Consider the following 13,205-nt stretch of genomic DNA (forward strand, 5'->3'; position numbering starts at 1 on the left):
GAGCCGAGATGTCGCTGCGGGGCTGGGCGCTGGCCGTGCTGGCGGCACTGACCCCGGCGGAGCGCAGCCGGTCCTACGCCGTGCTGCAGAAACAGAACCTGGGTAAGGAGCGGGGGGGCGGGAGGGGACGGCTTCGCTTTGTGCCGTGCGGCGGGGACTTGATCTGTCGGCCTCCTCCCTCGCAGTGCTGCTGGGCAGCATCCTCAGCGCCCTGCTGCTCACCATCGTCCTCGTGGCCGTCTGCGTCTACAAACCCGTCCGCCGGCGGTAGTGGCCGCGTCCCGCGGCTCGAGGACATCGCCGTCACCCGCACGGACCCGCACGGACACCCGGAGCCGCCCCGCGTGGGTTCCGCTCGGCATCACCGCATCCGCTTTGCAGTGATGGCGGTCCCAGCCCCAGCGCTGAGCGCCGGAGCCACGGGGAGCAGCCGCGGACGAGGACCGCGTCCCAGCCCCAGCACCTCTGGGAGCTCTGCGTTGGAGCTACAGCCGGATCCACGTCGTGCAGCTTTTGGTAACAAATTCAAGGGTTTACACTGAAGTCACACGTGCGTACGGATGCTGCTATTTTTTTGTTGTTGTTTTGCACTGCCGGGAGTAGTAACTGGATTTTTGCTTATAAATATTACTTTGGTATTTAACATAGGGGTCAGGGGTAGTAATTTATTTTAGATTTTTAAAACCGTACCTCCAGAGTAAAGGTGGTGGTCAGCTCTGCAAGCACTGCAGCCAGCTGGTCCTGCTCTGTTAGGGGCAGGGAGAACTCCTGGAGCTGGGGGCTCCCTTTGCTGCTGCTCTGCGCATCAGTGAATGAGCCTGGCCTGGAACAGACCTCGTTTCTAATCTCAACGAAGCACACATGAGGGAGCAAGCTAACAGCAGGATGTTTCTTTCTGATCTTCTCCATAGTTGCAGAGCTCTGGCTCGCTGATTTTTGCATCCTTTGTTCCATGTAACACTGTGCCCATAGCTGTGTGCTTGTTTGTGGGTGCAGCTCTGAGCTGAGCTGCCTGCAGCAGCATTGTTTGCATTCATTCTTCGCCCCCTGCTCTGTCTCTCTGTACGAATAAAAGAGAAGTAAACACTGCAGGACTCCTTTATTTATTCATGGACGTTCAGCTGTAGCAGTCCCACATCCCAGCTGCGAGCTTACTGCTTGCAGGACAAGGGAGGAGAATGAGCAAAAGGATTTCCAAATGAAGTGCATTGTGAGTTACCATGGAACATAACCCAACCCCAGAACAACAGCACAACAGCCCCTGCTTTGTCTCACTGCCACACAGCACAGAAATGGAGCCACAGCTTACAGACCTTTAGGTGCTGCTATGCAGAAGTTACTCATAGGTTCAGAACGCAGATGCAGCTCTTGGTGACCGAGGTTCTGCTTTCCCACATAACCTCAAAGGCTGTTCAGGGAACCAAAATTGACAGGCTTAATTTTTGGACAGCAGTGTTAACATGAACATAGCAGTGCAACTCACTCCTGCTCTTTTCCATCTGTTACTCACAAGAAGGTGCATACAGAACCGACCAAGAGCACTGAAGCCTCAACACCAGCCTGCTTTTAATTTGCTGAGGACAGTTCACTGATCCCCATTTTATTTTTTCCTTCTCACCTTGGAGATGCTCACTAGCAAAAAGCAAAGTCACAGAGCAGTCTTACAAAGGTAACAGCACTCTTTATTTCCGCTGAAGGAAAAACAAAACAAACAAAACCAACACAACTTTATCTTTTAACCCATAATGTCATCAAGAGCTGAACGCAAGGCCTATTCCCTTTTCTGCAACCCAGAAAGTCACAGTAATCCTCTTTTCAAAGAAAGATGCAGTTCCAACACAGCCCCTCTGCCCCCATGCAAAGAGTTGCATTCCCCATTCCTGCAGCCACCAGGAAGCTATGGAGGGTTACAAGCTGCAAGGTTAAGCATGATACAATAGACAGTGAATTTTAATTGCCTAAAGAAATATGGATTATTGGTTTAAAAATGAAGTTCTAAGCTACCACCCATCTCTCTGGTCGTGTCATAATGACTTGAAAGGAGTCACAGAGTCACTTTGGAGTTTGGTTGCACAGAGCTGCCCTGGTTTGCTCGAGAAGTGCAGGGTTAGGCAGCAAGATGACAGCAATACGTACCATAGGTTCTCACAGCACTGTGAGCAGGGACTGAGCAATACTGCTGATGTTCAACTGCTGTAAGGCCTCCCTGTGGGCGTACATCCTTGTGTACATGTGGAGTGCACTTGAGAGTCACAGGGCGAGTACTGTAAACACTGACAGGAGTGCAAGTAGAATAGCTACAACTGTACTGTAGGAGGAAAGACCTGAGGAAAGCTGTTAAAACCTATTTCTGAATTGTAACGATAGCATTTGAGGGAGGGCAGTCATCTTGGTTTGGTTTAAAAGCCAATAAAAAGATTCAGATAAAAAAAGTATGTGTTCACATGAAGGATAAGCGTTTGAATTTTAAAAAGCAACAGGCATTTGCCCTTTCGGGTGACAGAATTAAAACTCACCTTGCAATAAGTACACATTAAAATCTCAACTGACTTTTCTCCTGTTTGAATTCAGCAGCACCCACACGCATGCACACACAGTGATCTCAAGAAGCACCTGTATCTATTGCTTACGTCCTTGCTGCCCTCTGACTATGGGAACGAGCTGGTGTTGAATCACTGCAGAAAGTGCTACTTTAGGAGGATGGTCCCACTTGAGGAGCTAAAATTGTACTGGCTGCTTGGTTTGTCTGATCTCAGAAAGCACTAGTTTAATCTCATGCTTGGATTAGCTGTTCAAGTATAAAATTATCCCTTGTAAGCAGGAGCATATGATAAAAGTCTCAGTGACTGGAGAAGAAATAATCATGTATAAACAACACTAACAGAGCATCTGTCAGCATGGAAACTACTGTACGTATGTGAATGCATAGAGATACCATCCACGTAAGGACTGGAAGGAACAGAGACAATGGCTTTGAATTATTCCCAAGTGACTATGCAGATGAGTATTTCTTTGGTAAGTAATGAAGTTTCCCTTCTGAACTCCTCATAAATCAGGTTTTTTACAGTTCAATGCAACCCTCAGGCCTGGTGCCAAGCAAGCCTTCCACCTGCTCTTCAATAAATGTGTTCAGGTAAAAGAATGTCACAGCTTAGGCTGCACAGCTGGGCAGCTAAACACAGAATGCCCAGTCACTGAATCTCCCTCAAATAATAAAAGACAATTTAAAAAACCATCAGCTGTTGTAGCTGATATTACAGTGACGATGAAGAAGGCAGGTGAAATGTTTACTTCAGCAATCCAGGAGCGATCTCCAGCCTGAGAGCTCTGAAAGCCTCCAGCTTCGCACAGATTTGGTCACCCTTATTATCAAGAGTTATTTTTCCACAAGAGAAAGCTGTAGAACTTGCTGCAGCTCTGCATCTTCCTCCTCACGGCGCTGCCTCTCGCGCTCCTCCTGCTCCCGGACAGACAGCTCCATGGCAAGCTGCAAGTCCTTCTCAAAGCTGGAAGGCTCGCTAGGGCTGCTGCTCTGTGAGTTACCTGTGCTCGTTAGATAGCTCTCCTGCAGTGCCCTGGAGAAAGCAGAAAGGCAGAACGTTGAGAAGGAGAGGAGATGGAGCTTATTTCATGTTTCCTGCAAGGATCCACCCTAGCAACTTGGGTTCAGTCTGCAAACCTGGATCACAACCTTACAGGGCAGAAAGCAGCTCTCAGTGTAAGATAGCAGCACTAACAGGCATATGTAAAACTTGTTCTAGGGCTCCTCAGGAATACACCAACCCAGAGGGGCCAAACTCCCAGCTTTAATGGCAGAACAGAAAGGCTGTGTGTAATAGGAGAAAAAAATCAGGAGAAAAACCTGACATGTGCAGGTCAGTTCTGGAGCTGAGCTGAAGGCACAGACTACACAGATCAGTGAGGCCCAGCCTGGAGCTCTGGCTTGTTAAATAAAAAAAGAGGAAAGACTGAAGCAGCACAGCAAGACCAACCTTGAATTCTGTGCATCTGCTGCCTGTCTTCAGAAAAAAAAGCTTGATGCTGCTGTTGGACATTCTTTGGTCTATTGTGCATGACTTGACAGAAAATTAATTAGTTACCTCTGATACTGTATATTGAAGTCCTGTGAATATGCAACTGCTCCATTGGAATGCGCCCCCACTTCCTAGAAATGGAAGAACATGTCATAGATTGGCAGTGCTCCTCACTCTTCTTTCTTCTTCAAAATAAATTACTCTATTTTCCTCCTCTGAGGTTCTTGGAAAATCCATCCGACGTGGCACTTCGTACATAATGGCTTAATTTACAGATACAGCTATTGCTGCACATTTCTTGTCAAAGCTGACAGACCTGCACTGAACAGATTACAGCACACTTACTTTATTTCCACTGGATTCCAACAGGCTCTGCTGAATAGCAAACTGCATGATCTCGTTATCTTCATCGTGCACATGTATGTTCCTGCCATCATCTTGGACATGGTAAGATTTGGGGATCTCAAACACTGACTGGTCAACCTCAAAATTAGCACCTATGGAAGGAAAATATAGTTGAAAACATGGCATGGTATATTTGTGCAAGTTGTTAATAGAAAGAAATCCAATGGATGTTCATACATGATTAACTCCAAAAATGCAGATAAACCACCTGCCTGCATGTAGCCAGAGGCTCTGGCAAACAAGCATGGCAGTAAAATGCAGTACAGCCTTAAGTGAGGTAGCTGAACCATGCCAAAAATTAGTGGAAGGAAAAGGATTGAAGAGAGAAACAGTCCAGTAGCTCTGACTTCTCTGGGGTTATTTGCAATGGATGTGAAAGCTCTTCTACTCACTCCACAAACAGAAACACACAGAGATGCCATCACTGCATTCTTCACCCCTCACCTGCATCCCCCTGCACACCTCCACCCGTTGGTGATGATGTTCTCTCAGCTGTCCTGCAGCTGTTGACATTTTCAAATGTAATTCGAGCGTTCAACACATGAAATAAGGGAATTTCTATTAAAAAACACAACAAAATCTGTATCAGAAAGAAGTCTGTCATTCATTTTCACACTGCAGCCACATATTATCTCATATAATCCATAAGCAGCATGCCACAACAACTAAGTGATCTGCAGCTCAGATTGCCAAGACCTTGCCCTTAGTCTTTGTCACTCTGCCTCTACATCCCATGAGGTTATTAAAAAAACTGCCAAACCAAATACATTTAAACCACAAGGAAAGGGCCAGAAACAGCTAATTCTTATTAAGTTCCACCATCTTTAAAATCATGCTTTTACACTGAGAATTTGGATCCCACGTTCGCAGACACGACTTGGTTCTTGTGTGGCAAGATGACTGGTAGAACTGAAATGGTTTTTGTAAGCATATGTTGCAAAAAGGTTACAAAGAATGCAAAAAAAAAGAATACAAAGAATGGAATGAAGACGCTAGAATAGAGATTGTGAAACATTACCAATTTTGACAGGAAACCCTGGTGGAAATTCCAGAGTGATGAAATCCCTCAGTCTGGCAAAATGAGCACTAGTTCTGGCCATCAGATCAATGATTGGAGTTACTTGCTCCACAAGGGACAAGGGAAACTCTTCACTCATCCACAAGGTCGCTTTAAATCTGAAAGGATAAGTTGTGTAAAAGCATCCTGAGTATACAATTCTGGAAAGTGAAAAAGCAAAATACATAATGAAAAAGCAGAATACATAACGCTTCCACCTGCTTCACACCAAGAGCAATAGCTTTGAGAATCCAAAGCACACTCTTGGTCAGGCTAGAGACAAACCATAGGAGTTTCCTGACACCTTGCAATAGGGAAGGGTCAGGTATTTGAGAAGTTACAGCACTAGAACTAAGACTTAGTTCACAGCTGATTACTTCTAGATGCCTCTTTTAATTAACACTGCAAGGAGAGTGAAACTGTACTGGATGTTTGTAAAATACAGTTTGCAGAGGTTAGAGGACAGACAAGAGGCAAATTGGAAATAGTCAAGTTTTATTTCTCACTTCTGCGTTCGAATGGTGACTTCTTTGGGTCTTCCTATATCCCTGCCCTTCAAATCAAACTCTGGATCGAAGTATTCCTCTGGAGTAATAGCAGTAGGGTTGTTACTTGTGGCATACTCTGTTGTCTTCACTGCACTCTACATAGCAAGAGAGAAAAAGACCACAGAAGTACAAAACAAGCAGTACATACCCCTTATGAAGGAGCTCATCATCTCTCCTAGCAGCTAGAAAATCCGTATCTGCTGTGTTTAAATGTGTCCAGATTGAAGGTGGTTTCTAAAGCCATAGGGGGCCACTAACAACCCATTTCAGAAGAAAAAACAAACCCACAGGACACAGTGTTGATACGGAGTTGCTAAGTGTTTCTGATACCACATCAGCATCATCTCCCACCTGAGGGTCCTGCTGGTCTGTGAGCACAGCTCCCAGATCATTCATAGGCTACTCAGAACACCTTGCTCAGGTTTACCATTGCTGCTCACATCCCAGCTCTTTTTTGCTATAGGATTCTACGTCTTTTTCATGGGAGCATTCAAAAAGGAAGCACATAGTACTAATGCAGGAACATTGGAGGGTTTAGAACAGATAAAGATCTCCCCAGGGAAAATTCAAACCTCGTTATCTGAGTTGCTGCAGAGCTAAGGAAATAGGAAGAGATGCTGCGTGCATACAGCCATCAATACAGACCTCTGTGCCACAGGGTCCTGCTGTGGGGTCAGACACTCACCTGAGCGCCGTACTCATGCTCCACTGTACCCAGAAACGATTCCAAGGGGCTCCTGTCAGCTTCAGACAACATGAAAAACAACTCAGCAGCAAAATCTTGTACACAGCAAGCTAACAAGCAAGGCTTCTGACCCAGAGTACAGTAAGCCAGTCACAGTGAAGAGGAAGCCCATGCTCCCTGTAAGCTTCAACAGGCAAACCCAGCACCGAAAGGTGACAGAGTAATATGGATTCAAGATCCAGAACAGAGGCAAGGATTTCCAGGTCTCTATCATCAGATCACTACTATTCACAGTGCCTCCCCTGGTGACCCCAGAGCAAGGCAAGGTATCATGTGAGGCCACCAGCAACCCATCTTTTACTCCAGTTCAATCATTGAAAGGCTCATGGGACCAGAAATGAACAGAAAGCTTAAGAAAACAAAGTCCAGATGAGCTTTTAGAACTGGCCAAAACAAAGTAAAGGCATGACTGCATTAAAAAGAAGGCAGTAAAGAGCCAGAAGGTTGTATTTAATTTCAGCAATCCCATAAGAAAGCTACCTTTATATCTTTTCTTTTCCTCTTCTGTTAAGTGTTCCGTTCTGATTTTTGTGACTATGTTTACATTGTTTGCCATGTACACCTTTAGAAGAGCAGAAGGACAAGAATCACCACAGGTTACCAAACTAACACTGCCTCTAAAAGAGCCTAAGAGAATAAAGCAACATGGATCTGCTTTTCACTGACGAAGATCTTAACCCTTAACATACCATCAATCACCTGGAAATGCTGCACTTGGATTTTCTATTCCCTTTGGTATAATGGAAACCCCACGTATCATTTTCCTGACAGCTCCCTGCTAAAGGCTGAAGCTGTACAGCCACCTGCTGGGCAAGCAGATAGAATAGAAACACCACAAACCAACCAAAGTGGTACTTGAATTTCTGCTACCAGTTTCTTGCTGCCATCAGTTGTGTCTCCTTGCAGTACTGTTACTAGAGAGTGCCCATGCTTCCTCCTCTTTCAACAGCGAAGGAATTACAACAAGAATGAATTCAGTTCTGTTCTTTGAAAGGCAGTTCTAACAATTACACTCAATCTTTTTCCCTTCTTCTCTTGAAATGCTTTGATCCTCCTCCTCCCCCACAGCTCCTGGGGATGTGCCACAGGCACCACCTGCTCCTCACATAAGTTCAGCACCCTTGAAGATCCTCACTACTACCCTGTTCTGTAACACAATAAAGCCCTCGACAGCTAACTTAGAACCTAAAATATTCAAGAAATAAAGGCAAAACAAAACATTTCAGTTAGCTGTGAGACCCCTTAGCTGTACAGAACTGGCTTTACCTTTGCTTCATAACCATTCACACCTTCTGCTTTTTCAGTCCTCCAAACCCAGAATCCAGATGTGGTTCTGCCAAAAAGTGAACACAAGTATCTAAACTGTTGCATTCCTACACAACACGTGGTCCATTTCTTCCCCAAAACACTTTGAACAAATGATATTTGATAAGTTATTTATTGACCTCAGACAAAAGCACAGGTCAATGTGTCCTCATGCACACACACTACGACAGCACTAAGAAAGTCATGCTGCTCCCATTCTTCAGCTCATGGAAGAAGTCCATGCTCAGCCACGATTTTAGATTCAGATGTGGACACTTGAGCCACAGAGGAGGAAGGCAATCTACAATAAGCTATTTAGTCTAGCATCCAGCTCCCAACGCTGAGTTTGATTTCAAAAGTAATCCCACGCAGCAGTTTGGGAACCAGCGCTAGTATTTCTGTCTAGGAAGCCTTTGTCTCTGGATGTGTAGATGCTGTAGTAAATATGGCTCACTGAACACACAGGGACTAATCCTGGGAAGCTCTGAGGAAACACTGGGGATACAGGATAAAGAAACTGCATGCACACATGGAAGGTACGACCATCAGGACACTTGCAGAGTTGATTTGTAAGAGAAATTTCGTACCTTACCTTTCAAAAGCAATATTTTTTGTATCAAGGCACGTGTTGATAATCGGAGACGTAAGGCGCCTTTCCACTTCTCTTCTTTTTGGTGTCATGGATCCCAGTGTCAAACGTTCCATGTGTTGGGAAATCTCAAAACGTTCCGTGGTAACAAACTTATCATCGTGGTTAATCTCAATTAGTTCTGCCCAACCTTCAGCATCTGTTGGAACAGGGCCTCACTTTAAAAGGCAAACAACATACCAGCAGTGCTCCACAGTGTAAAACCCAACACACGCTGCTATCAAGTCGGGGTGGAAGCCAGTTTGTTGTATTTTGCACTCAGAGTTGCAACTACATTTAAAATCGCATTTTATTTGGAGGCAAGAGAATCAAAGGGGGAAAGCATGTAAGAATTTGAAGTGGAATTTTTGCCCTCTGATCAAATGCTGATCTCAGATTAACACCAAACAAAGAAGTGAAGCCGCTGTGTTAAAAATACGAAACCCCACCTTCAAGACATTCATGGAAACGTGCACAAAACTTGCTTAAAATTCAGCACTCGGCCTCAACGGATCTTCTGAGCAAAAATAGGGTTTCTTCTCATTGTGGTTTATCCAGCATTTGGCAATCAGCACTGCAGATAAGACACTGCATACCTTCTCCCTTGAAGATCAGGCTGCGCCTTCCCCTCTCCCAGCTCATGTTTTCAAACCCCAGCAGTGTGATATCCACTCTCAATTTGGCACCACTCTTCCAGATGCGACAGACATCACTTGGACAAACCCGAGAAACCAGTGGAACTACAAAAGGAACACAGAAATAGAAAATATTCAAGAAACTAAGCAGGTGGGAAAACTGAATTCAAGTAGAAGTGCTATTTGTAATGCATGAATTACTCAGTACTGTGATCGTTATCCCACAGGAAACAAGACAACAGCCCTCTTCAGCTTTCAGAGCGATCAGCTAAGGGACAAAACCCATCGTTTTAATTTAAAGATTAATGTGAAAAGGAATGAGACATTAATTCAGACTGAGATGTGAAATGGGCTAAAACCAATCTCAGTCTGATAGATAGCTGCTTGGAAAATGAAGTCAGCCAGAAGTCAAGCAGAAGCAAAGCAGATACCTCCAAGAAGTCTGTGCAGTCACCAACAGCCAGAGATAGGCAGGCAAGACTCTGGGAAAAGCCTTCAGTGACTGACAGTGGTTAAAGTCTCAGTAAAAAAAAAACAAACCACCCCACAAACAGAATGGAAACAAAGAACAATTGTGGTACAGAAATACAAAGGGTTATTCTGAGAGGTGATGGTAAGTATTCTGAGGAGCAGGGAACAACAGTGCCAGTAAGTCTCTCCCTTTGCAGAGCTTTTGTGACATTGGTGGGAGTGAGTCCTTCTGCCTACTGCTTAGAAGCACCAACAATCAGGATTCTTACCCCAGCTAGTGAATTCCCATTTCATTTCCACATAAAAGTCAGGAGTCTGGGAAAGAAAAAGAGCCTATGAATACCTCACAAAACAGTATTGATTTAACATTCAGCACAGCATTTCCCATGAATGTTTTAGATAAAGGAAAACTCAAAAACAAACAGCCTCAGTCTAACAAGCTGTAACACTTCAGTCTGCTGTTACTTTATAATGAGCTATTCTTCTTTATGTTATTGCAGAAGCAGCAACACCTTAACAGCCACCTTTGAACACGACTACAGATTTCAAAAGGTCAGGGAAAAAGTCTCCACCTCCCACAGGCCTATGCAATATGTGAATTGAAGGGAAAGAATTCAGTTGCCCAAATTCAAATTAACTGAACTCTCATCTGTCTCATTTCAGTTTATTCAACTGAACAACTGCAATCAGACTTACAGTCTGGAGTCAACTAAATAAGCACCTCATTAATCTTCTGGAGTAATTCAGGGACTCCTCCAAGCGTCCTGGAGGTCTGCTGATAGTCTCTGTGCTGCAGAATCATATGGACCATCTCTGGATCTCCTGTGCTGATGGCCTCATGTAAAACTGAAAGAAATCCAAGCACAAGATGATTTCAGTTTGCTTTCTGAGCAAAACGCACAGTGCAGAATCAAAGTGCAGCACCTGCAACTGAGAAGCACTAAGACACCATTCCTGTTTTTAAAGCGGTCTTTACCTGTCCATCCCTGTGCGTTCTCTTTAGTTACATCTGCCTTGTGCTGAAGGAGGACTTTGGCAGATTCTATGTAACCCAAGGAAACAGCAAGATGCAGCAAGGTGCGGCCCCGGGGATCGCGTTGATCAACATCCTGTTGAGTATCCAAGAGATAAGTAATGCTGACGTTGCTCTAGCAAATGCAGTTAACCACAATGCACTGAGTTCACATGAAGCTTGTTGGGAATAACCTAGGAGCTAATGTTCCCTACATATGCCCACACAGCTCATGCTACGTAGTCAATCTATTTGCAAACACTGCTGCGCTGCCCTTCTGCCCTCAGTACACTGCAATCTTACTTCCCAAAGTAAAATAAAAAGAGAAGCAGGACGGGGCCTACAAATTGGTGTCACTGTAAAACACAGCTGAGCTCCCAGTGATGCTTCTCATTTCTCTTCCTGTGGTATCTCCCCCTCTGAAGCAGTCCCTTCTAGGAAAAAACAGTTCTGTGTTCACTGAAACACACACAGTTAACAGCTCAAGAGAGATCACTGGAGGACTCAACGCACAGCGTAACAGGAAGGGAAAAAGAGGGGAAAAGAAACAAAAACAACTCAACACCAATCTTGTGTAGCACTTTTTGAGAGCACAGAAGCAAATGGTAAGTTACGAGGCATCCATTTTACTGACACACAGAGCACAATGAAGAGCGAATGCATTTCGTACAAGACACTAAAAATAAAAAACTACACAAGCAAAAATATCCAAAACATGCAAGCACAACATACTCATACCTTACATATCTTTCACTATTAGCTTAGAGATTTGAAACAGAAGAGCATCTATAACTAAAGGAAAAGGGGAAAGTCAATAGCAGAACAGGAAAGTTATTATGCAAGTTAACGCGGTTATCTGACAGCATCAAGTTTGAAAGATCACACACAATGGGGGAAGCTTCATTTTAAAGCATTCTTTTCTCAATTCTGTTCTGGAATACCAATGCATCTGCCTCTCCACTCCCTACCACTCCAATGCTAATTGCTCTAGCGTGGGAAGGACCTCTGCTAACCAGTAAGCCATTAGTTAGGGGTTCCACCCCTCCTTGCCATACCCAGTGCAGCTGGCAAAGTGCCTTTTGATTCCTTCACGTGCCTCTATGCCAGCAAGAAGCTTATCCCAAGGAAGCAGGAGGAAACAGATCTTTGGAATACTTCAGAAGGGAAAAAAATAATATGTAAAAGCAGATAAAGTAAGAGATGAACATGTCCCATCTCAAAAGGCTGCTCGTTGCCTCACAATGAGGAGCACCCACAGGTGTGGATGCTCACTTAGCCCCAGTCTCACAAAGACAAGCAGCACAAGGATCCTTATCCGATTACAAACGTCCTCACATCAAAACGTGACTGCAATAGAAATAAACTGAAGCAGTGTGCCAGCAAGGTTAAAGACGTTAAGGATTAAGGTTAAGTGAATTAGATGAAAGCTAACTGCATTCCAAAGATTCTCCTTCAAAATCAGGAGAGGTGCATGCTCTCAGCAAGCATTAGTAAGTTGTGGAGCACTGTTAGAACTGCAGGTGGCAATCACCAGTCAGGAGTGGCAAAGCCCAACTTGGGATCATGTCCTTGTGGAGCCAGGCAGAATGCAATGAGTGTGTTCTGCTCCCAGATGATTTCCCCCCCCACCCCAGTGTGCACCTGAGCCTTTGCACAGTGCCTCAGCACAAAGGATACTTCAGCCTGAGCTCTGCTGCAGCATTTCAGACTGTTAATTCCTTACGTCATTACTATTTCTCCCTCAGCCATCCCAAAGAGGGAACAGCTTTGTATTTTTCTACTCTACAGCATGAAACAATGAGTCTATTTTTTTTTTTTTTTAAAGTGAGATGCTGAGAACACTCCAGCCAGTATAAAGCCACTGCCTCTAAGCACTGCTGGTCCTCAGCAAGCCACAGCCTGCCCTCATCTCCAGCAGCAACAGCTCTGCTGCACTCTGATTTTCCATTAAGCTAAGCTGTGCTTGCTGCTTATTTACACAGAAAAACAATGGAAGTCCATCACATCCCTATACCTTCTTACCTCACTCCCAAACCCACAAATAGATGCAGAAGGAGAACAGTCCCACCAGCCTGGCACGGACTCAGGGCGCAGCCGAGGCTCTCTCTGCCCAGCAGGGTAGCAGTTACCTGTTCTTGCAGCTCTTCATCCAGCCTCCGATACTCATTGTTCCACACCAGGAGGTGCAGGGGGAACGCACTGCTGGCCCTGCCGGGGGAACTCATCATGCCACACACCTGCAGGAGCGGGGGAAGCAGGCAGCCTGCCCTCCCCGGGCGGGGGGGGGGGGCGGGGGGGGGGGGGGGGGGGGGGGGGGGGGGGGGGGGGGGGGGGGGGGGGGGGGGGGGGGGGGGGGGGGGGGGGG

At 45.3% G+C, this 13,205-nt stretch overlaps 2 protein-coding genes across 4 annotated transcripts in view; one reads left to right on the forward strand and one right to left on the reverse strand.

Annotated features, from left to right (window-relative positions):
- Positions 1 to 8: 8 nt before the first annotated feature.
- CUNH12orf76 (chromosome unknown C12orf76 homolog) lies at positions 9 to 1,089 on the forward strand. The gene is made up of 2 exons (XM_042829091.1): positions 9 to 102; positions 186 to 1,089. Exons 1-2 carry the CDS (start codon positions 9 to 11, stop codon positions 269 to 271), a joined length of 180 nt encoding a protein of 59 aa, XP_042685025.1. The 3' UTR covers positions 272 to 1,089.
- A 572-nt stretch (positions 1,090 to 1,661) lies between these two features.
- Positions 1,662 to 13,205, reverse strand: part of ANKRD13A (ankyrin repeat domain 13A) — a 12,042-nt gene continuing 498 nt past the window's right edge. The window contains exons 2-16 of one of the 3 annotated variants that reach the window (XM_042828937.1): positions 12,970 to 13,048; positions 10,805 to 10,937; positions 10,550 to 10,674; positions 10,098 to 10,143; positions 9,319 to 9,462; positions 8,687 to 8,882; positions 8,056 to 8,122; positions 7,270 to 7,351; positions 6,730 to 6,788; positions 6,003 to 6,139; positions 5,458 to 5,615; positions 4,884 to 4,997; positions 4,380 to 4,531; positions 4,101 to 4,165; positions 1,662 to 3,575 (exon numbers count right to left, since the gene is read on the reverse strand). In XM_042828937.1, coding sequence (XP_042684871.1) covers positions 3,377 to 3,575; positions 4,101 to 4,165; positions 4,380 to 4,531; positions 4,884 to 4,997; positions 5,458 to 5,615; positions 6,003 to 6,139; positions 6,730 to 6,788; positions 7,270 to 7,351; positions 8,056 to 8,122; positions 8,687 to 8,882; positions 9,319 to 9,462; positions 10,098 to 10,143; positions 10,550 to 10,639 — 1,509 coding nt within the window. In that variant the 5' untranslated portion in view covers positions 10,640 to 10,674; positions 10,805 to 10,937; positions 12,970 to 13,048 and the 3' untranslated portion in view covers positions 1,662 to 3,376. Of the gene's footprint in view, positions 3,576 to 4,100; positions 4,166 to 4,379; positions 4,532 to 4,883; positions 4,998 to 5,457; positions 5,616 to 6,002; positions 6,140 to 6,729; positions 6,789 to 7,269; positions 7,352 to 8,055; positions 8,123 to 8,686; positions 8,883 to 9,318; positions 9,463 to 10,097; positions 10,144 to 10,549; positions 10,675 to 10,804; positions 10,938 to 12,862; positions 12,948 to 12,969; positions 13,078 to 13,205 lie in introns of those variants that run through there. The other 2 variants (XM_042828936.1, XM_042828938.1) reach the window with 2 other exon arrangements.

Source organism: Centrocercus urophasianus, unplaced genomic scaffold, assembly GCF_019232065.1.
Source record: "Centrocercus urophasianus isolate 14NV4802_14NV808 unplaced genomic scaffold, USGS_Curo_1.0 seq_30, whole genome shotgun sequence".
NCBI lineage: Eukaryota > Metazoa > Chordata > Aves > Galliformes > Phasianidae > Centrocercus > Centrocercus urophasianus.

What these genes read in the sequence shown, in the direction of transcription:
- CUNH12orf76 (XM_042829091.1), top strand. Translation starts at nt 9, where the DNA reads ATGTCGCTGCGGGGCTGGGCGCTGGCCGTGCTGGCGGCACTGACCCCG. An exon ending in GCTGCAGAAACAGAACCTGG is followed by an intron (nt 103 to 185) that starts GTAAGGAGCGGG and finishes CCTCCCTCGCAG; the next exon opens with TGCTGCTGGGCAGCATCCTC.